Here is a 20,684-nt window from a genome sequence, read left to right as displayed (position 1 = left end):
ACCACAGGTGGCCTGCGCACAGGTGGGCGTTGGTATTAGGAATAGGTGGGGGCGTCTAGGGGGCAAGCTGGCCCCCAGCCCCTTCTCCTCTGTCCAGGGAAGCTGCCAAGGGCCCCCTGCCCTGCTCCGAAACTCCTGAGGCCGGCCCCTGCCCAAGGAGAATGTCCGAGCTCCAGAACTCTGCTCACAAGGCCTCTGGCCCGCCCCTGCCCCCCAGCCATCCTCACCCCTTGCCATCCTGCGCCCTTGATCCCTGCCACCTCCACCAGTGTCTCCCTGCACCAGTGCTGAAGGGGGCAGTCCCCACGCACGTGGCCCCTTCCCTTACCCCCGCCCCCACAGCACCCTCTCTTCCTCTGAGATTCAGTCCACCTCCTCCAGGCAACCCTCCAGGACCCCAAGGCTGGGCCCGGTGCATTCCTGCAAGTCCCTAGAACCCCTTTGCACCCCTTCTCACCTGGACCACCTCCCTGCTGGGATGGAGCCCCAGGGATCTGCCTCCATCCCCACAGCGGGTGCAGAGCAGGCGCTCTCCGGGACGTCCCCGTCCAGGGCTGGCCCCCACACCCCGGGCCTGCCTTCTGACTGCTGTGCTTAACCCCCAGTGACTACGGGTTTGAGCGTGCCCCCTCTTCGGAGTCTGACACCAAGTGCTTCACCAGCTTCTGGTTTAACCCCGTGTCCCCGCCTGCCGACTGTGTCCTGGGCCACACCTACAGCAGCAGTGTCGGGTGAGTGCAGCGCTGGGCCATCCTGTCTGCTGGGCTCCTGAGAGCCACCCCAGACCCTGACCCCCCAGGGTCCTCCGAGCTGAACTCGTGTAGGCCAGGGCCAGGAGAAGAGATGGCTCGAGCTGGCTCTGGACAGAGAGCAATGCGCGGGGAAGGCCCCAGGTGCCCCAGCTCACACCTGCTGCAGGTGCTGAGCCCACCCAGGGAAGTAACACCCGCTCCTCTGCCCTTTCGGAGTCCCTGCAGGGCCAGGATCCTCCCCCACTACCAACACCAAGTGAGCCAGGCCCTGAGCTGGGCCAGAGGTGCTCACACTCCCTTCAGTTCTCACTTGAAGAGCACTCCCTCCAGGAAGCCCTCCCTGACCACCAGCCTGGGACCCTGAGCCTGCCTCTGTTGTGGCGCACATCCTGGTGACTGTCCCCACTCAGCCACTTGTCCCCCCTGCTGGGCTGTACGCTCCGCCACACGCAGTAGGTGCTTCTTCAGCATGTGGTGTGATGAACACAGGCTGTGCACAAGGACAAAGTGCTCAGCAGGTGTGCACAGTGCGGATACCAGGGGCTGAGCACATCCTTTATAAACAGGTGACATCACGTAGCAATGTTAGCACATAAGCTGGGAACCTGCACTCCGGGGGGCCTCAGACATGCTGTACATCAAGGTCCCTGTTTCCCACTGAAGAAGTTTTGAGAGGAAAGAAAAAGCCCATGGGTTTCTTAGAAAATCCGCATTCCTGCCCCTGGGGAAGGAACTGGGCAGAGCCTGTCGAAGTGGGCCCAGAAATTGTGGGCTTTGCCGTGGGCAGCATAAATCCCACCATCTACCCATTGTCTACGCATCCATCTGCCTCCCTCCCAGCCAGCCAGCCGGCCACCCACCCTTCCACCCCTCCAGCCATCATCCACCCACCCAGTTCTTCCATCCCTCCATCTGTCTCCCTTCCTTCCGTCACCCATCCGTCCAGCCATCGGCAGCCACAGCAGCCTCCCCAGGGCACCCACCAAGGTCTGGCAAATAGAGACTCTTGTCTGAAGTGTCAGAGCCGGGACCCATGTCAAGGGAGAAGGGGTTCGTTGCATGCCATCTGCACACCCTGGGCCCCAAGGTGCTGCAGGTGGGCAGCTCTCACAGCGTGCATTTTCTTCCAACCTAATAGAATGTGTCCTTGGGTGGTAGACTCCTGAGTGTGTGTTCAGTGAGGGGAGGAGGGGTGCCAGGCTTGGGGAGGTAGGCAGGCCCAGGCACATTGGCAACGATGCTCAATGGGACCCAGTGCCTGGGGTAGCATGAGGGAGCGTCAGAAATGGCAAGTCTGATGCTCCTGCCCTCGCAGTGGTTTCCCAGGGTCCCCTAAAAGAGCCCAGCAGGCTCTGCCCACCAGCTCCCTCCAACCTCACCCCCCATGTGTCCCCCACTCTGGCTGTGGCCGCCCACCACAGGACCTTTGCACACCCTGGGCCTGCTCTCCTGAATGGTCTTCCCTCTGCTGCTCACGCTTCTGATCCCAGCTGGAAGCCCCTTTGTCAGGGACCAGATTCCCAGAGGGACCGCTTCCCAGTGCTCTGCAGTGATGACGTCCCATGATGCAGGAGACTCTCTGATGCCATCTACCACTGCCCAGACATCTGCCCTGCTAGGGCAGGGGCTCCGTGTGATCACCTCATACCCCAGAGCCTGGCACACGGTAGATGCTCAGTGAATACGTGTTGTAGGAGTGAGTCGTAAACTGGGCACCCTCCAGTTCGGCTCTCTCAGTAATGAGGAAAGGGCCCTGAGAGGGGCGTGTTGGCCTGCAGCCCACGGGGCACGCCCCGCCCAGGCTCTCTGTCCTCCTGGGGACCACATTTCTCAGCCAGGCCCCCAGGTGCAGGCTGGCCCCTTCAATCATGCCCCAGCCCCAGCCCCAAGAGGTGTTACTGTGATCATGGTAAGTAATGGGATCGGAGCCGCTGAAGCAGACCCGGCCGTTCCCGGCTGTTCCCTCCTCGACGCCGGTTTTCTCACCTCCAAAACGGAGCAGTAAGAGCAGTTGGTGGAGCTGGAGGGCGACAGAGCGAGGAACGGAGATTGCAAGCCAAGCACCATTCCTCGGTGACGAGCACGTCCCGGCCCGGGTTGTAGGCCCACCCCGACCTGCCTCCGCGTGCAGACCCTGACCTCTGTCTGACCGCAGGTACCGGAAGGTCGTGTCCAATGTGTGTGAGGGCGGCGTCGACCTGCAGCAGAAGCCGGCACAGATGCAGTGTCCCCTCACGCCACCCCGGGGCCTGCAGGTCAGCATCCGCGGTGAGGCGGTGGCCGTGCGTCCTGGAGAGGACGTCCTGTTCGTGGTGCGGCAGGAGCAGGTGAGCGGCGGCCGTCCCGCCAGGCGCCCTGGGGTGCTCGTGCAGGGCCACCACCACCAGGCAAACAGGATGTGTGTGTGGACGGGAGTCCTCTCTGCCTCCCAGTGGCCTAGAGCAGCACCCTATAGGCCAGCCCTTTCCAAACTGCAGGGGGGAATGGTGGGCCCTTCCTTTGTCAGGGTCCAGACTGGCCCTGACAAAATGCAGGAGGAAACCTAGAAAAGAGCGGCGTGGAAGGGCCCAGGGACTGGCGGCGTGCCGCCCGCGGGCTCTGCCGTTGCTGTGTAGGTGTGTTTGTGTTTGCTGGACTGCCATATAGTGTTTATTCATTCCCGTGGGTGGCAGTAACATTTTTTAAACCTCTAATTATATTGGTTTAGTTAATTTGGAATCCTAAGGAAAACAGAAAGTTAAAAAAGAAAGACCTATAATCTCACAACACAAGATGAATTTTTAGGTAGGTAGGTAAATAGATATATAGAGAGAGATGGAGTTAGATGATAGATAATAAATAGATGTAAATAGATAAATGATAGATATACCCAGATGGGTGTAGATTTAAATTTATATAAGATATAAAAATACATGGATTCACTCCTCGTCTCTCCCTTTTTTCCTTTAGTACAAATGTTAATGTTTTCTTCTGATTTTAAAAATAGTATCACTCATTGTAGAGCATTTGAAAACACACAAAAATACTGGGAATATAAATATCACCAAAAACCTGCTCCCCCAAGTTAACAACTGTTAATTTTTGTATTTCCTTTTAGTCTTTTAAAATTATCTACAGTGCTTGCTTTTCTTAATATAGAAGCAAAAATGCTCATTGTAGAACATCAAAAACAGAAATTAGAAAAACTTACAAGCATGTAGGGAATCTTTCAAAACTACAGAGAAGACTACGTTGAAGGCAGAGCCTCCTGTTTCCCAGCGGAGAGACGCCCTCCCCCGGCCCCGGGGCTCCCAGCCATTGGGCAGGCGTGCCACTCCGCTGGGCGTTTGGACCTTGGGTCGACAAATACACTGAATGAAGGAAGTTCAGCTTTAAAACTGCACGCGCTTTACTTAGATGTTCTTCCAGATCTGGTGCTAAGGCGGGCAGGCTGGTGATGACAAAGGTCTTTGGTACTGGGGAGCAGGGACTTGAGTCTAGTGCAAGTGGGGAAACTGAGGCCCAGGACGCGGAGCTCCACATGTGAGCTCCCACTGTCGGTGCCTCCTTCGCCCGGCCCACGGCCTCACCCGAGGTGCTCCTGTCCACCCGTGTTAGAGCTGGGTAAGCCGAGGCTCACATGGGTTCAGTCACTCACCCAAGGCCAAAGCAACAAGTGGCAGAGCTGGCATTAGGTCCCAGGCCTGGGGACTCCGCGTGGACGGTGCCCAGTACGTGGACCCCAGACTAGAGCTGGTTCCAGGCTGGTGCCGGGTCCCACCTGTCCCTGGTCCCCGCGAGAGCCTGGCCTTGAGATTCACTCTCCAGGCCCAGAGGGGCCCTGGGGTTGGGGTGAGGTGGCTCTGTTCCCAGCAGTGTTTTGGGGGGACAAAGCCCTCAACCCAGCCTGGGGCCCCTGGGACTCTCAGAGTGGACCCAGCTGCTGCCCGCAGTTCCAGCACCAACTTCCAGGGAAAATGGCTCTCTGCTGCCCCCTGGAGATGGGAATCTTGGTGTCTCCGTCACATCCTGAATCCCAGCGGGACCCAGGATCGGACAGGCCTGGGAGCCTGCACCCCAGTGGGCTGGACCCCTGGTTGCAGCAGCACCGGGCTGGGGTCAGCAAGGTGAGGGGAGTGACCGATGGGTGCCCTTGGAATGGAAAGGTCCCTGGGGTGCACGGCTGTCTGGAGGAGGCGGCTGGCTTCCTCATGGAAACCTTGGGGTGGGAGAGTGGGAATGAGGGGCCGGGGCGGGCACACACGGGCATGCTCACACACGCTTGCATTCTCACACACACTGAAGGGCGAGCACTCACACGCACTCAGGTGTTCACACACACACATGTTCACACACAGAGACACGCCTCCACAGTGACACACATGTACGTCACACACGCACCCTCTCACATGGGCCAGACTGGGTGTGGATGATGTGGGGACCCAAGGACTGTAAATATCTAAGAAGTAAAAATAAAATCTGATTTAAAAAAAAAACAGAAATAGAGCCACGTAAATGTGCCCAGCTGATTCCGACATGGGAGCAAAGCTGTCTTGGTGGGAAGAGGGCGGTGCTGCAGACGGGCACCTGGTGCACCTCGCCCACAACCTCACACCTGATACAAAATCAACTCAGAAGGGACCCCAGACTTCCAAGGAAAGAGGAAAGCTGTCAGTCTTTCAGGGAAAAGGAAATACACCATCTAGCCGAGCAAAGATTCCCAGAGTTGACACCAAAAGCAACATCATAAAGGAAATCAGTGGGTTGGGCTTTGTCAGAATTCGATGCGTCTGCTCCGTGAAGACCCTGTTCAGGCGAAAAGGCGAGCCGCAGAGGGACCACCTGCACATCGCACGCCCAGCAGGGGCCGGTTCCTGGGACACACACAGGACTCTCAGGATGCAGGGGGAAGAAAGCAGATAATCCATTAGAAAACAAGGGACCGACACAAAGGGGCGTTTCACTGGAGAGGATGTACTGATGGCAAAAAGCAGGGAAAAGGGCAAAGCAAAGCTACAGTGACATCACCACACCCCTGTCCAAATGGCTAAAGTAGGAAGCGGCAGTGCCACCAGATGCTGGCAAAGATGTGATATGCCAGATCCCTCACACCTGGCTGGCAGGAATGATGACCGGCACAGCCACTCTGGGGACATTCAGTAGCTCCTTAAAAAGCTAAACATGCAGCTGCCACGTGAGTCAGAGGTGCACCCCTGGGCGAATTTATCCCCCAAGAAATGAAGACTTGGGTTCACACAAAAATCTGTACACAAATGTTTACTGTGGCTGTAAAACCTGTACATGAATGTTCACAGCGGCTGAATTTATAAAAGCCAGAACTGGAAACAGCCCAGACGCCCTCCGGGGGTGCGTAGTTAAGCAAGCTGTGGACAGCCACCCGTGGAACTCTGCCCCGCAGTCAGAAGGAGCAGGTCATCGATGCGCACCATCACCTGGATCTTGGAAGGCGATCCCAGCGACTCCAGACTGTCTGATGCCCTTCGCAGGACATTCTCCACATGACAAAGTCCTAGAAATGGGGAATGGATCAGTGGTTGCCAGGGAGTCAGGGACGTCCTGGGGGAGGTGGGTGTGGCTATGAAAGGGAACCCTGGTGACACACGTGTGCCATGTCCTGGCTGGACCAATGTCCCCGTCCTAGTTGTGATCTTAGAATTTTTCAAGACGTTGGCATTGGGGGAAACTGAGGGCAGGGTGGCAGGATCTCTGTGTAGTAGTCCTTACAGTTATGTGTGATTGACAGCTGTTCCAGAAAAAAGGGTTTAAAGGATCCTCGCATGGCCAGCAGGGAGCAAACGGCAGCAAAGCTGTGCGAGATGCGCCAGGCAAGCACAGAGGGCGCTGTGCTCACCCCCCTGCCCGGCCTCACCCTCTGTATGTCTGTTCTCGGTACTGAGACTCCACTACACTTTTCTGGTAGGGGGAAGAGTGACAAGTCATTTTAACCCAGTGAAATGTTTAAACATTAAATGTGCATCAGTTTGGCAATGCAGGCAAGGGTCCTGAGCTGTGGTGTGGTGCCCTGCCCAGGTCAAAGCCGCAGGTCCTAGCTCCACTTCCTGGGGTGCAGTGCAGAAAGTGCCCCCTGAGCAAGGCAGACGCAAGAGCTGCCACGACTCGCCTCCGTCCCTGGCTGGTGAGCCAGCCTGCCTGGTTCCGGACTCGTGGAGCCACGGCAGTGTGACCCACTGGGCGGGATGACAGAACACCCAGCCACGTGTGGACGCCGCCATGTGGGGCTGCAGTGACCAAGCGCCACAGACGGGGCCTTAAAGCAGCACAGCGGTCCTCACGGTTTGGGGCTAGAGGTCCAAAATCGAGGTGTCGACAGGGCTGAGCTCCCTCTGAGGGCTCCAGGGGAGGCCCCTTGCTGTCTCCTTGGCTTCTGGGGCTCTGGGTGCCCTGGGCTGCGTGTTGGGGCTCTCTCCCTCACTCCTGCCTCTAAACAAGTGGCCCTGGGGGCCCCAGGGGCCCCAGGGAACCACGTCTCTTCTGCCCTTGGGCTTCGCCTGGAGTGCCAGGCTGACACATGTAACATGGCCCAAGAGCTGCTGAAGGCCAGGAGAGCTGAGCTCTGGCCCTGTGGCGAGGGACCCTGGGCTGTGGCTGCGCCCCCCAGCTCTGCCGGCGTCTGCACGTGGCCCTCTCCCCGTTCCCCTGTAAGGACTCCAGGCAGTGGACTAGATAGAGCCCACCCTGCTCCAGGTGGCCTCATCTTAATTACAAAGTAGGGTCTGCAAAGACCCAATTTCCAAATTCTTAAGTTCTGGGTGGACATGGATGGGGGGAGGGGGTGCTAGTAGGCCCATCACACCGAATTTGTGGAAGTTAAATGAACATAATTTATGTAGAAATGTTTTATCAGGTTTTAAGATTTGACAGGTGTAAAAGAGGGCTGCTGAACCGTCAGCGGTGATCTTGTTTCATTCTTGATCACTCAGAATGGTTTTCTGGGTGTCCTGTGGGGGGCTGGGGTGCAGGAAAGGACGCTGGGAGCGGGGACAGAGGCTGGTGGGGTACGAGACTGAGCAGGGGCTCTTTCTGGCTGTAGAGCTGAAAAGGGCACACTGTTCCCTCGGCGCAGTGTCCCGCGGCTCCTCAGCGGTGATGCTCACGCAGGGACTCACGGGGCGACCAAGCGGCGTGCTGGGCGGCTGACGGCAGGAGAGGGGGCCGTCAGGGGGCTCCTCTGGGCACGGCATCGTCCCCGGCTCCACACAGAGTGAGAGCAAAGAACCGAGGGGCCGCAATATCACAGTACAGAAAATAGTGTCCCCTTAACCTCCAGGAAACCGCTAAAAGCCTTCATGGGGGCGTCTCTCTCCAGCCGTGTCACTGAGACCTGCCCCCCTCATCCTCTGGCCCCAGGGTCCCCCTGGCCCTCACCGCCCCTGACCTCACCCCCAGCCCTGAGACCCCCTCGCCCTCGCCGCAGGGCCAGAGCTCAGCTCTCCTGGGCTTCGGCAGCTCTTGGGCCATGTTGCACGTGTCAGCCTGGCACTCCAGGCGAAGCCCAAGGACAGAAGAGACGTGGTTCCTTGAGGTCCCCAGGGCCACTCGTTTAGAGGACAGGAGCGAGGGAGGGAGCGAGCCCTCCGGCCTGTCGGTACTTTGGTCCACTCCTAAGTGGCCTGCGGTGTTGCCTGCAGGGGGATGTCCTGACCACCGAGTACCAGGTGGATCTCGGGGACGGCTTCAAGGCCATGTACGTGAACCTCACGTTGACTGGGGAGCCCGTCCGGCATCGCTACGAGAGCCCCGGCGTGTACCGCGTATCCGTCAGGGCGGAGAACACGGCAGGGCACGACGAGGCGGTGCTCTTTGTCCAGGTCAACTGTAAGTCCCTCGCCCCCTTGAGGCCAAGTGTCACCCGTGACAGAGAGGACCTGGTCCTTGGGGAAGCACAGCCGGGAGGCAGGCAGGCTGGGCTCAGCGCCGCCCCCTGGTGGTCGGTAGCGGTAGGATTGGTGGTGGTGGTGACAGTGACCGTGAAGCAGTCACTGGCCTGGCCAGTACCCAGATGCCCTTTAACCCCTGACCTTTCCCGGGCCCCACAGCCCCCTTGCAGGCACTCTTTCTTGAAGTGGCCCCTGTCGTTGGCATCAACCAGGAGGTGAACCTCACAGCCGTGCTGCTGCCCCTGAACCCCAACCTCACCGTCTTCTACTGGTGGATCGGCCACAGCTTGCAGGTGTGCTGGCCCCGCAGGTCCCCCCAGGGTGGGGAGTGGGCACAGGGCACAGCCCTAGGTCCCTGGGGGGAAGTCCCGTTGCAAAGCGCTGTGCGGGAGAGGCAGGCACACACTGCCCTTTCTTCTCACCCCAAGTGTCTGCTGTGGGTCTGCGTGTGTCTGAGTGCGGTGGGCATAGGATGACTAGGATGACTTGGACCAGACCCTGCCCTTTCCAGGGGAAAGAGATGTGAACAAAGTAGGTGCCGAGTTACGGTGTGCTGCGTGTCACAGAAAGGGGTGAGGTGTATGAGGTTCCAGGAGATGCGAGGCCATTTCTAGTTTGGGGGTAAGGGTAGTCAGGGACAGCTTCATGGAGGAGGCAACCTGGGCTGGACCCAATCTCAGAAGCCTACCCAGAACCCTGGACCGGATGCTGTAAGCAGTAGGAAGCCACACACAGAACCTGGCAGGAGGTCCTGAAGACCTTTGTGGGCGAGGCTGCCCACCCTTAGCCTGGGGGGTCCTCAAGAGCCAGAGAGAGGCACCCTTCACTCATTCAGCAGACTGCAGCCCTGCACCCCAAGCACAGACCCCAAACAGCAGCTGGGGGCCCAGACATGGGGACCCAGGAGGGAGAGGCTGTGCACTTTGGATCGTGCTTCCCTGGCACCGGCCAGGTCAAGGAGAGAGCACGGGCTCCGGGTTCGAATCGCAGCTCACCCATTTCCAGCCAAGCCCTGTGGGCAGGCGCCTGTCTCCCCATCTGCGTGCCAGCCAGGCCTGACAAGTGTACCCCATCCCACAGGGTGGGTGCTGAGCCGGGCCCAGGGGGAAGGTGCCCCAGCTCATACACAGCACCAGAGCTGAGTGTGAGTTCAGGAGGACCAAATGGGGTGCACAGCTGAAGCCAGCCTTGCCGCGACGTTGGGTCTCCTGCATCACCGCAGAGGAGGGGCGCTGGGGGTGTCGCTGCCGTGCCAGCCTGGGGCCCGTGTCTCCGGGCCGGCCCCACCCCAGCACTGCTGCGGCCCCGTAGCCCATGGGAGCAGGGGGCAGCGGGCCTCAGCGCGGGCTGCTCTCCTGCCCCGCCCCCTCCCATGGCCCTGAGCCCTGTTTGTGCCCTGCAGCCCCTGCTCACCCTGGAGAACTCTGTGACCACGCGGTTTGCAGACCCGGGGGACACGCGCGTGACGGTGCAGGCCGCCTGTGGGAAGTCGGTGCTGCAGGACTCCAAGGTGATCCGCGTGCTGGGTGAGTCCCCAGGGTGGACAGCACCCCTTCTCAGGAGCCTCAGGGGATGGGTGGCATGGGTGTGCAAGCCACGGACATGCTGGTTACCCTGGGGCAACCCCAGGCTTGGGAGAGGGGCTAGTGGACACTTCCTGGTCTCTGTGGCCTCAGTTTCCCCACCTGTGAAATAAGTACCAGCTTGTTTCCCTTGTGTCCCTGGCACTCACGAGCCTCACGTGGCACAAGTGAGGACATGGCTGAGCAGCTTGACAAGGTTGCCCAGTAGGGCCAGGCGGGGCAGGGCACCAGGTCTGCCTGGCCTCCCAGGAGCCTGTCCCCGCCCCCCAGGAGCTGCAGGTTGTCACATGATTGTCACACGATTATATCTTAAGAAAAAGGATTCATGGCGGAGTCTCTTGAGACTCCTGACCCTGTGTCCCGTGCCCCTGCTCATCGTTGTCAAGGTCCCTGTGGTTTGTTATTGTTAAACGGCAGCCGGTGAGGCAGGCCCTGCCCAGGGCCACTGCTGCCACACAGGGTCTGAGCCCAGGGGCCGTCCCGGACCACCAGGTGTGGCTGCCCTCCACAGAGAGGCGGTCAGACTGCGCAGGACTGACCACCTCTCCCGTCTCTGCCTCTTCCCAGATCGATTTCAGCTCATGCCTCTGCAGTTTTCCAAGGACCTGGACGCGCACAACCCCAACACCCCCGAGTGGAGAGAGGACGTTGGCCTGGTAGTGACCCGGCTCCTCTCCAAGGTGCCCCCAGCCCACCAGTGCCTCCCCAGCACCACGGGCGCCTCAGAGAAACCCGGGGGGTGGTGTTGGTGGAGTGCCCCGGGGCCCTCAGGGGGCAGGGCAGGGGGAGCTGCCCCGCACCATCATGCCCTGGCTTTGAAGCCGACTGGCCTGGGTGCTTAGAAGCCAGCGAGGGCCCACTGCCCTGGCTTTGGGGGCATGTGGCTGGAGTGTCACCTCATAAGGAAGGGACAGGACTGCATCCTCCCTGCACATCTATAAGCACCAGCTGTTCGCACAGGGCTCAGCTGCCGTCCTCCAATGACAGAACCTCTTTAAAGTGATTTTCATTTATTCCTGGAGCTGCTCTTCTGGGCCAGGCACTGGGCAGAGAGGGCTCAGTGCGAGCCTGCAGGGAGCTCGCGGAGGGCGGGGAAAGTGCGTCAGGGTGGGCACGGGGACCCCGAGAGTCATCCAAGGCTGTGGTAGGCTGAGGCCCACTCTGACTGCCTCCCCTCGGCCCGTTAATAATGCTGGTGATGTTGTCTTGGGCGCTGGAAGATGAGTGGGAGTGCGCCAGATGACAGCGCATGGCGTGGTGCTTTCAGGAGGCAGAGGGACCCACGTGAGCTGACCTTTGATGGTTGAGGGGTCAGAGCCCTGACACCTAGGCGGACAGTAGCCTGTGAGGCTGCCTCTGGCCGTGGTGTGAGGGGCAGGCCTGGCCTAGCAGAGGCCGGTGGGGGGGTGAGGACTGCTGCAGGGGCGAAGCGGGGCGCCATGGCGTGCAGGGTCAGGAGCGGCTTGCAGGGCAGATGGCCAGGACCCAGGTCGCAGGGGAGAGGGGCTCCTCAGGGCCCCGGAGAGGGGCAGGCACAGAGGCCGCTGCGGGTCTGAGTGGCTGTCGTCCCCGCAGGAGACCAGCATCCCCGAGGAGCTGCTGGTGACCGTGGTGAAGCCGGGGCTGCCCACCTTGGCCGACCTGCATGTGCTCCCGCCCCCTCCCAGGCCCACAAGGAAGAGGAGCCCCCCCAGTGACCAGGTATCCCCCGTGGCCGCCGAGGGCTTGGTGACGGATCACAAGCAGGGGTGTCTCGGTGGCTCATCACCACATAAAGGCTCTCGGCAGCCACTGCCTGGCACAGGGGCTGGCCTCCTCTGCCTGCCGGCCATGCCCTCTGGGACTCACATGGCCTCCAAGGTCACTGTGGTGGGGGGCTGGGCCACCCCCTCCGGGGGGATGTGTGCCACTTCCTCTCCCACCACTGGCTGGAGCGGGTCACACCTCCCAGCCTAGCTGCCTGGGGTGCTGGGAATGTGGGCGAGCACCGCCCATGGGCACAGGTTTCAGAGCAGAAATCATCCCCCATCCAATGAGCAACTTTCAAATAACAGCCCTCACTGATTGGGCAGTGACAGGCACGGGGCAGGGGGCACTCAGAGACGAACTGGGACCACGTCACACCCTCTGGGGCAGCTGCACATCCTTAAAACACAGACAGCAGCCAGTACGCAGCGGCTGTGAGACGGGCCGTCCTCGCTGCGGCGGGATGGGGGCTGTGGCGCCCTGGGAACAGTGGGCAGGCGTTTGAAGTCAAACGCAGGGCGGCGTGTGACACGGCAGCTCCACCCCTGGTTATGGATCCCAGAGACCTGAAAGTGCGCAGGCGCGGACTTCCCCGTGGCTGTGCCGGCAGCCGTGGAAACAGCCCAGGTGCCCATCAGCAGATGAGTGGACAAGCAGATGTGGGTCCTCCACACCACGGAGTGTTAGTCAGCCACGAAAAAGATGACATTTGGACACATGCTGCAGCCTGGATGAACCTTGACACAACTGTAAATACACTAAAACCATGGAATTGTACACTTGAAAAAAGTGAATGTTACCTCAAAGGAAGGTGAATCAGAACCTCGGCTAACCTCTGGACCAGTGAGAACAGACGTGCGTGTGGACAGGCTGGAGAGAGTGCCCAGCGATAAGGCGGGATATAGACGCAGGCGGCACCGAGTGGGCGGGCGGGCAGGAGCATGCCCTTGCATAGACGAGTGAAGTGAGGCCGCCAGCAGGAAAACAAGAGGGCGCAGAGCCCCACCACCGCTCTGGCTGCAGAGCTGTGCCCCAAACCCCTCAGGCCGCCTCCTGATGGACGTGTGACTGTCTAGGCCGGACCCACTGCATTGCCCAAGGGCATGCCTCCACAGCCGCAGTGGGCGCTCGCAGACCTGCCAAGATGCCTGTGGATGTGGCACTGCTGGGGTTGGAACACTGGCAGGCTGGGGGTGATTATGCTCATCTCTGAGAGAGGAACAGACGGCAGAGACTTGGCACAGCCTGGGGGAGGCTGGGAGTGTCCCAGTGTTGGCTCGGGCCACGGGCCCTTCCTCCCTTCCCAGGGCACAGGCACCCAGGCCCACCTGCCTCCGCTGACGGTCACCTGCAGCCCCCTGACTGCAGAGGGGCCAATTCTGCAGGGGTCAGGGGCAGAGTGAGAGCTGGCAGGAGAGGAGGTGAGGGACAGGCGGGCATCCTGGCCCCGTCTGCCCGAGTCCTGAGTGTAAACCCCACACCCAGGGTGCGGGAGACCCCTAAGGACAGGCTGTGGCCCCCAGCAGCTCCCGCCACGCCGTGGCCCTGTGCTGAGGCTCTTCTCACAGAGTTTCTTTGAATCCTCACGCCGACCCCTCAAAACAGAAAGACGCCCCCTCCAGGCTGCACAGTGAAGGGCAGGGCAGAGTCTCCCTGCCCTTCGAGTCCCAGGCTGTGTTGGCCAAGGGTCACGCGTCCCTCACTCCCCGAGGCAGGCTGAGGCCTCGCAGAACCTCCAGAGAAACCTCACCGAGGCCGGGTTTGACCCCTGAGCAGGCAGAGCCGCTGAGATGGGAGCGGCGGGGGCTGCTGTCCATCAGAGGCCGCCTTCCGCGAGGACCCTGCACCCGCCCGAGTGCCCACACGGCTGCCAGCTTCCCTCCTGAACTGCAGGAACCCCTGGGGAAATGGCAAACCAGCTGCCCTCCCTGGCCGCCACCCCATGACCCAGAAGATCGCCCCCGGGGCCTCCCTCCCTCAGGTGCGGGCTCCCCCCACTGCCCAGGCCAACTGGCCCGCCCCTGTCCGCCTCTTCCTGGCCTTCTACCGCCCAGAAGCCTTCCCGGACCACCGCCGGCCCAGAGGCCTCCTGGAGCACGGCTGGCCCCCCAGCTTTCCCACGCTGCATGGCGCCGGCTGAAACCAGAGCTGGGGGGCAGGGCCGCCCTTGATGAGAGCCGGCTGCTGGGCGCGTGTCCCCATTTCACAGATGAGCAGCCTGAGGCCCCGGGCGGCTGAGTGGCCCTCCCTCCACTGCCCCCCCGGCTTTGAAGGGCTGGATCTCTCCGGGGTCTGCCTGCAGTTCCACCCCCTCTGGGGGGCTCCAGAGGGTCCGCCTCACCCTCCCCTCCTTCTTCCAGAGACTCATGGCCGTCCAGCAGGTGCTGAACGCACAGAAGATCGGCTTCCTCCTGCGAGGTGGGGTCCGGGTCCTGGTGGCTGTGAGGGACATGCAAACAGGTGAGAGGCCAGGCGCTCCCCATGGCCAGGCCCGGGCTGGCCCCTGCAGGGCTGGGCGGGGCAGACAGGCCCTTCAGGCAGCACCCCTCACTGTGGGAATGGGGTGGGGGCCTCTCCAGCTGCCCACGACCCGGCTGGGCATCACCCCCAATTAAAACTGGTCAGACCCAAAGCCTCGCTCTCATCTCCACTGTCGCAACACAGAGCTCTGGGTTCCCTTCTGGGCAAGAATCTTCCAGAAGCTGAACATCTTCCAGCCGCTCTTTGGAGACGTCGTGCCCACTGAGAAGGGTGGCAGGGTCAGCCCGTGCCAGCACAGGCATGGGCAGAGTTCTGTCCACTTTCCAGAAGGAGGACCAGGGCCCACGTTCACCCTGGGGGTCCTGAGGCCCCTCCAGGCCGCTGGCCCGCATCACCTGCCCGGGTCCCTCCATTGCACGGGGGAACCTGCCTAACCAGGGGAGTCGCCCGTGTCCGGGGAGCGGGTCCGGTGGGGCGGCGTCCACGCCAGCACTGACCCTGCTCTGTCGTCAGAGTCTCGGAGGCCGGGAGGCGGCGGCTACTGGGTGGCGGCGGTGCTCTTGGCCATCGGGCTCTGCGCAGCGGGAGCGTTCACCCTCTACAAATTCAAAAGGCAAGGCCGCTGGCCTCCCGGCGGGCGGGTGAGGGCGGGCCTCCAGCACGCCTGGGGGGTCCGAGTTTGCTCGGGCCGCTGGGGCGGGTGCTCGTCCGGCCCCTCCCAGTCTGAACCCCGAGGGAGGCGGGCAGCAGCTCTCAGCCCAGCACGTGTCCTCCACCCGTCTCCCCTCTGCCGGGCACACCCACCCCGTCCATCTCACCGAGGAGGAGGACGCCCAGGCTCAGAGAGGCGGGGTAACGTGCCCAGGGCCCCCCCAGGCTTCCCGCAGCAGCCGTTCGTGCCTTCCTTCTGCGCACCCGCTGCAGTGCTGCTGCCAGCCAGGCCGTGGGGGGCTGTGTCCAGATGGGGGGACTGCCGGGGCGCCCGCGGGGCCGGCAGGGGCTGGCGTGAGGCTGCGGGGGGGCGGCGGGCACACCGTGTGGTCTCCGGCAGGGCCTTGGCACCCCTCTCCCCTCTGGTCCCCGGTCCTCATCTGCGAAATGCGTTTCATAACCCGCCATGCTGGGACCGCCCAGGGCCAGCCACAGGGCCTCTGAACCTGGACGTACCCAGATGCCGAACCTGGGAATGAGCAGAACGACCAGGAAGTGTCAACAGACTTGTTTTCCAAAAAGCACAGCTTCAGATTTGACACTGCTGTTTCTCCCCATCTTCCTGGCTCAGCTCCAGCGGCCTCAGGGTCTCCTGGTCAGGGTCGCCCTTGGGGACAGTGCGAAGGCCCAGCTTATCCTTTCCCGCTCCTCTGGGGCGAGGGGATTTTGATGAAGGCATAGCCCCAGGCCCCAGGGCTCCGCGGGCCCCCCTCAGGCTGGGCGGCACCGTGGGTCAAGTGAGAAGGCATGCCCACCAGGCCAGCCAGAACCTGGGGTGCTGCTGGCCCGGGGATGCCGGTGACAGGGAAATGAGGGTAAAATGCCCTCTGCCTACAGCACACCCTCAGTCCATGCTGAGGGGAGATGCCCTGTGTGCTGGGCAGAGGGAGGCCCCGGCTGCAGGAGCTATGGCAGGAGGGCTCCCTGGAGGAGATGAGCCCCAGGAGTGCCGTCCACACCACACACGAGGGTGGCCCAGGGCCCAGCTGCCTGGGGGCTGGCAGGGACAGAAGGCCTGGGCACCACCCTGAGCCCCCACCTCTGCCCTTAGGAAACGCCCAGGCAGGACCGTGTATGCCCAGATGCACAACGAGAAGGAGCAGGAAATGACCAGCCCCGTGAGCCACGGCCAGGGTGGCCAGGGCGCCGTCAGGGGTGAGGCGCTCATAGAGGGCGAGCTCCACGCGCAGGCTCTAGGTAACACACGCCCGGAAGCCCCCACCCCGGTGGGGATAGGATCGAGACCGTGGACCCCCGGGCACTGGCCCAGCGGTCCCCAGACACCCTTCTGTCCCCTTGGAGGATGGGGAGAGGCCAGAGTGGGGCCGGCCCCCACGGGGAAGCCGGCTGTCCTCGGGGTGCTGGGCCCCCGTCCCCTCCAGCACTCCTGCTCGCTGGAGATGACAGTCGCGCAAGCGTGATGCACACCTGCACCGCGCACAGCTCTTCACAGTTTACAGAGGGTTTTGTTGACGTGATCTCACTGACTCTCACCCTGCCCAGCAGGGAGAACACACCCTCCCGGCTGCCCAGCGCCCTGCTCAGCGTGCCTCTGCCCCTCATCGCTGTTTCCTCTCGTGGTTCTAGGGGTGACCGAGCCTGGCCACACGGCTCTCAGGGGCTCTGTTGAGGTCACGTCGAGGACTAGGGAGGACTCACCTCACAGCTTTCCTGGCAGTCACTGCGGGCAGCCAGATGAGCCCTCCATGGGCTGTCCTCCGGCCCCTGACGCCTGCTGGGGCCTCTGGGTGGCTTGGGCTTCCTCACAGCATGGCGGCCAGGTTCCCAGAGACCTGGAGAGAGAGCGGCCGCATGGCAGCCGCACCCCCTTTCCCCACAGTCATACTGTCATTTGCACCTTGCTCTGCCTGTCAGGGCAGCCACCGATCTGCCCATCTTCAGGGGGAGGGGCCGGCCCCGGACAATGAGAAGCTTGGTGTGACCTAGCACAGTCCCCCTTCCGGCTCCTCGCTGGGCCAGGGAGGAGACAGGCTCTGGGAGTTTCTGAGCCCTGCCGGGTCTCAGGGCCGCTGCTCCACTGGGCAGCTAAGCCCCGTGCCCCTGACCCTCATTGACCCCTCCTCTCTCCTGCCGGCCTTTCAGCACCCACTTCCTGGAGGGCACGAAACCCCTCCTGCATCCCCCTGCTGCTGATGCCCGGCTCAGCCCCACTGCAGGTCAGTACAGGCAGTGGCTGGCCTTGGCCTCCCCTCTGGAGCCCCTCCAGGGTCCACTGCTCGTGCCAACCCCAGGAGAATGCACTGTCAGGCACCCTCCAGGAGGCGTGAACACCCCACTGCCTTTGCACTGCGTTCAGGCACAACCCACACGCTGCAGGAACCGAGGGGCGCCACCGCACCCGGCGACCGCCAAGACCACCACTGTGTGCTGTGTCCCGCACGGCTGTCTGCCCCCCTGCCCCTCCGCAGCCGAGGGGCCTGTGCTCACGGGCATCTTGGTGTTTCCTAGGGAATCACTCCGGCGTGGTCCTGAGCATCAACTCCCGCGAGATGCACAGCTACCTGGTGAGCTGATACCGCAGAGGCCCGCACCCGGAGCTCCGTCCCTGTTGTTTCTTCCCCATGGAGGGCACAGAGCCACAAACGCGCCAGCACTGGTCCTGGGACCAGCGCCCCCTCAGAATCCTGCGGAAAAGCCACTTCCTCCTGCCGCCCCCATGCAGGGTGACAGACGCCCCCGGTCCGTCCAGCCCCCTCCCTGGACACATGGTGCCGCCTGCTGTCCCCACTGCGACTCTGGGCACTTCTCCACCTCTGAGCCCCACGCTGCCGCGCTGGCTGCCTGCACCCCATCACCCCAGCCTGAGGGCCAAGGCCTGCCCACCTGGGATTGGGAGGCGGGGAGGTGAGCCCACCCGGGCGGCCGGAGCGTGCAGACCCCTCAGCCGCCCTGCTCCGTGGGCTCCTGTCTGCATAGGGGCACTGGAGGCCTATTTTCTTCCTCAGACCCACCCCAAAGGTGGCTCCTGGCTGCATGGCTGTCCCTGTGCAGGGACAGAATCCGGAATCCAGAAAGCCTGTGACCCGGCCCCAGCCCTGTCCCAGGCCCTCCCAGCACCACACACATGCCTCCCGCTGTCCCTCCTCTTTTTAAACTGCAGATAATGTGAATACCTCCAGGTAGCTGTTTCCTTTTGGGGGAGTTCTGTTCAATTTCTATTTCTATGGCCAGGTGGGAGCCCTCCGGGTGGCTTTGTCAGAGCCTATTTTTGAAAAGCCCATGTCCAGATTGCCCTGGGCTGCCCGCTGCCTGTCCTGGCTCCATGCCTCCCCGGGCCAGAGGGCCAGAGGTGCTCCCCGGGCCAGGGGCCCAGGGCCTGTGTTTTTGCAGCCAGCCAGCAGGTGGTGCCCTCCCACAGGTGCGCCCAGGGTCCCGCGCTTCCTTCTGGCCTGCGGTCCCCTGCAGAAACCCAGACCAGAGGAGGTTTAGGATGGCAGAGCCAGAAAGAGGGGCCATGCAGCATGTGGCCCTCATTTTGAAGATGGAGAAATGGAGGCCCCAAGAGGGGTACCCTTCCCAAGGTCACACAGCCGGGAGCAACTGTCTGCTCCCGTGCTGGGCGATTCCTCGCACTCAGAGATACCTAGGATCAGGGACGCTAGCCCGTGGGCACAGGAACCCGGGGAGATTTTTCACCTTTTGCCTTGAAAGTCAGTACCCTTCCCCTTCCCCCCATCCTCTCCCAATCCGCCCCCAGGCAGGTGGCCCAGGGCCTTTCCCTGGCAGGCGGGGAGCACAGAGCCCCAGGCTAGGAACTCACTGGCTGATGGTGAGTCCAGAGTGAAGCCTAGGGGGCGTGAACCCATCTCCTCCGGAAATGAAACATAACCTGCCAGAGGCGGAGGTCCAGGGAGGGTCCCCACACCCAGAACAAGCTCCTGACTCGCAGGAGCCCCTCAGTCGTTGGGGCGTGGAGGGGGCTTCCCTCCAATCCTGCACCTTTGTGTCCCAAATGGGGACTCTGAGACCACAGGGAAGATGGGGAACAGTGGGTCACACAGCCAGGTGGTGAAGGTGTGCCTCTCTTCACCACCCTGCTCACCAGAGGGGCTGCAGGGTACTCCCCCCAACACAAAGACGGCCCCCTGCAAGTTCTTGACCTTCCGTGGGGAAGGGCTGGGGCTCAGGGACGCGCCAACATGCAGCTGGTGAGGTGGGAATGGGAAGAGGCTGGGAGTCCCTGGACCTCCGCTGCAAGCCCCCTGCCCCCAGCCTGCCTGCAGGCTCCAGAGACACCTTAGGGAGCTCTGTGACCTCCGTCCTCCCCCACCCATCCCGTCCCACAAACGTCAGACACAGGGTCAGACACCTGTCAGCAGCGCCCAGGTCCAAGCCCGAGGTCGGCATGGATGCCCGGGACGAGCCCCTCCCAGCTCACCAGTGCCTGTGGGTGACCCCGCCAGCCTTGCTTGGCCACTCGACTTCATTCCCCCTGCTCTTTGAGTGGGTTTCATCCCTCAGTTAATTGTGTTTTTTCTTGTATTTCATGCTGTTATTTCTATTAAGAGTATTTTGAGTTTGTGGACCCTGGCACCTGGGACTAAGGTGGCATCTGGTATCACCTCATCCTTTCCATCCCCATGACCTTAGAGCTGGGCACGTGGGTCTGGGTCTGGTCGCACATCCGAGGCTCCGTACTTCCGACGTCCAGGTATATATAGGAACCTGGGATAAGATGCAGTCTGCTGAGGGCAGCCGGCGATCTGCGCCACCAGGCCGTGCCCGTTCTCGGTACATGCACATGACAAAGATGCGATAAAGTCTTTCTTATTTTTCCTTTTTAAAAATCAATAAATCATTTGTGATGCTTTTAACAAAGATCACATGATAATGACCAGCGTCTGCCTTATTACAGAGGTGTGTTTCGACACCGACTCCGCGTACACGCCCAGGCCCCTAGGCCCGGGGTCACAGGGCCCGTGGGAGGGGCCGCGGGGCCTTCCTGCTCCGCGTCGCTGCGCCCAGAACACGGCGGCCGCGTGTGGGCGCACTGCCTCCTCCTGGGACCCCAAGAGCATCGAGGGCCTGGAGCCCACAGCCCGGGTGCACCCGGGCCCACGGGCCCCCTTCCTGCCGAAACACCGAAGCTGGCTAGTCGCTGGGCGCACAGAGGGTGGCCGGACTCCCCGAGCGCAGCCGGTGCCCCGGGCCCGGACCTGCGCCCTCAGAGCCTGGTGGCCAGCCTGGTGGCCGAGTGGCCGCACTTCTTCCCCAGAGTCTCAGCTGCAAGGCCTTGTAAGGAACATGAACGTCCGGCCACCCTCGTCCTGCCCGCTCACAGTCTGAGACACAGAAACACGCGGGACGCTGTTCGCACGCGTGAGCATTTCCAGAATGAGATGAGGGCAGGAAACCCCGCTGTGGGCGGCCGGGGCACCTGGGGAGGGGCTGCCACCCAGCGCCCGGCCCTCCAGGGCCCTCGGTGAGCTTCCGGTCGCCCGCCGCCCGGGGCTCGCTGCTCAAAACGCTGTTCCGCGGTGGCCGCGGTCAGC

The 20,684-nt window shown here is 62.0% G+C and overlaps 1 protein-coding gene across 2 annotated transcripts in view; it reads left to right on the top strand.

Moving 5' to 3' along the window:
- Positions 1-20,026, top strand: part of SORCS2 (sortilin related VPS10 domain containing receptor 2) — a 438,806-nt gene extending 418,780 nt beyond the window's left edge. The window contains exons 17-28 of one of the 2 annotated variants that reach the window (XM_036992835.2): positions 606-731; positions 2,908-3,079; positions 8,402-8,588; positions 8,810-8,943; positions 10,053-10,176; positions 10,801-10,913; positions 11,809-11,934; positions 14,340-14,439; positions 14,974-15,073; positions 16,223-16,368; positions 17,275-17,348; positions 17,641-20,026. In XM_036992835.2, the coding sequence (XP_036848730.2) occupies positions 606-731; positions 2,908-3,079; positions 8,402-8,588; positions 8,810-8,943; positions 10,053-10,176; positions 10,801-10,913; positions 11,809-11,934; positions 14,340-14,439; positions 14,974-15,073; positions 16,223-16,368; positions 17,275-17,348; positions 17,641-17,664 (1,426 nt within the window). In that variant the 3' untranslated portion in view covers positions 17,665-20,026. The remainder of the gene's footprint in view (positions 1-605; positions 732-2,907; positions 3,080-8,401; positions 8,589-8,809; positions 8,944-10,052; positions 10,177-10,800; positions 10,914-11,808; positions 11,935-14,339; positions 14,440-14,973; positions 15,074-16,222; positions 16,369-17,274; positions 17,349-17,640) is intronic. The other variant, XM_036992840.2, reaches the window with a different exon arrangement.
- The last annotated feature ends 658 nt before the right edge of the window (positions 20,027-20,684 follow it).

Source organism: Manis javanica, chromosome 5 (genome assembly GCF_040802235.1).
Source record: "Manis javanica isolate MJ-LG chromosome 5, MJ_LKY, whole genome shotgun sequence".
Lineage (NCBI taxonomy): Eukaryota > Metazoa > Chordata > Mammalia > Pholidota > Manidae > Manis > Manis javanica.
The sequence above is the reverse complement of the archived record's forward strand: the minus strand, read 5'-3'. Positions and strand labels throughout refer to the sequence as shown.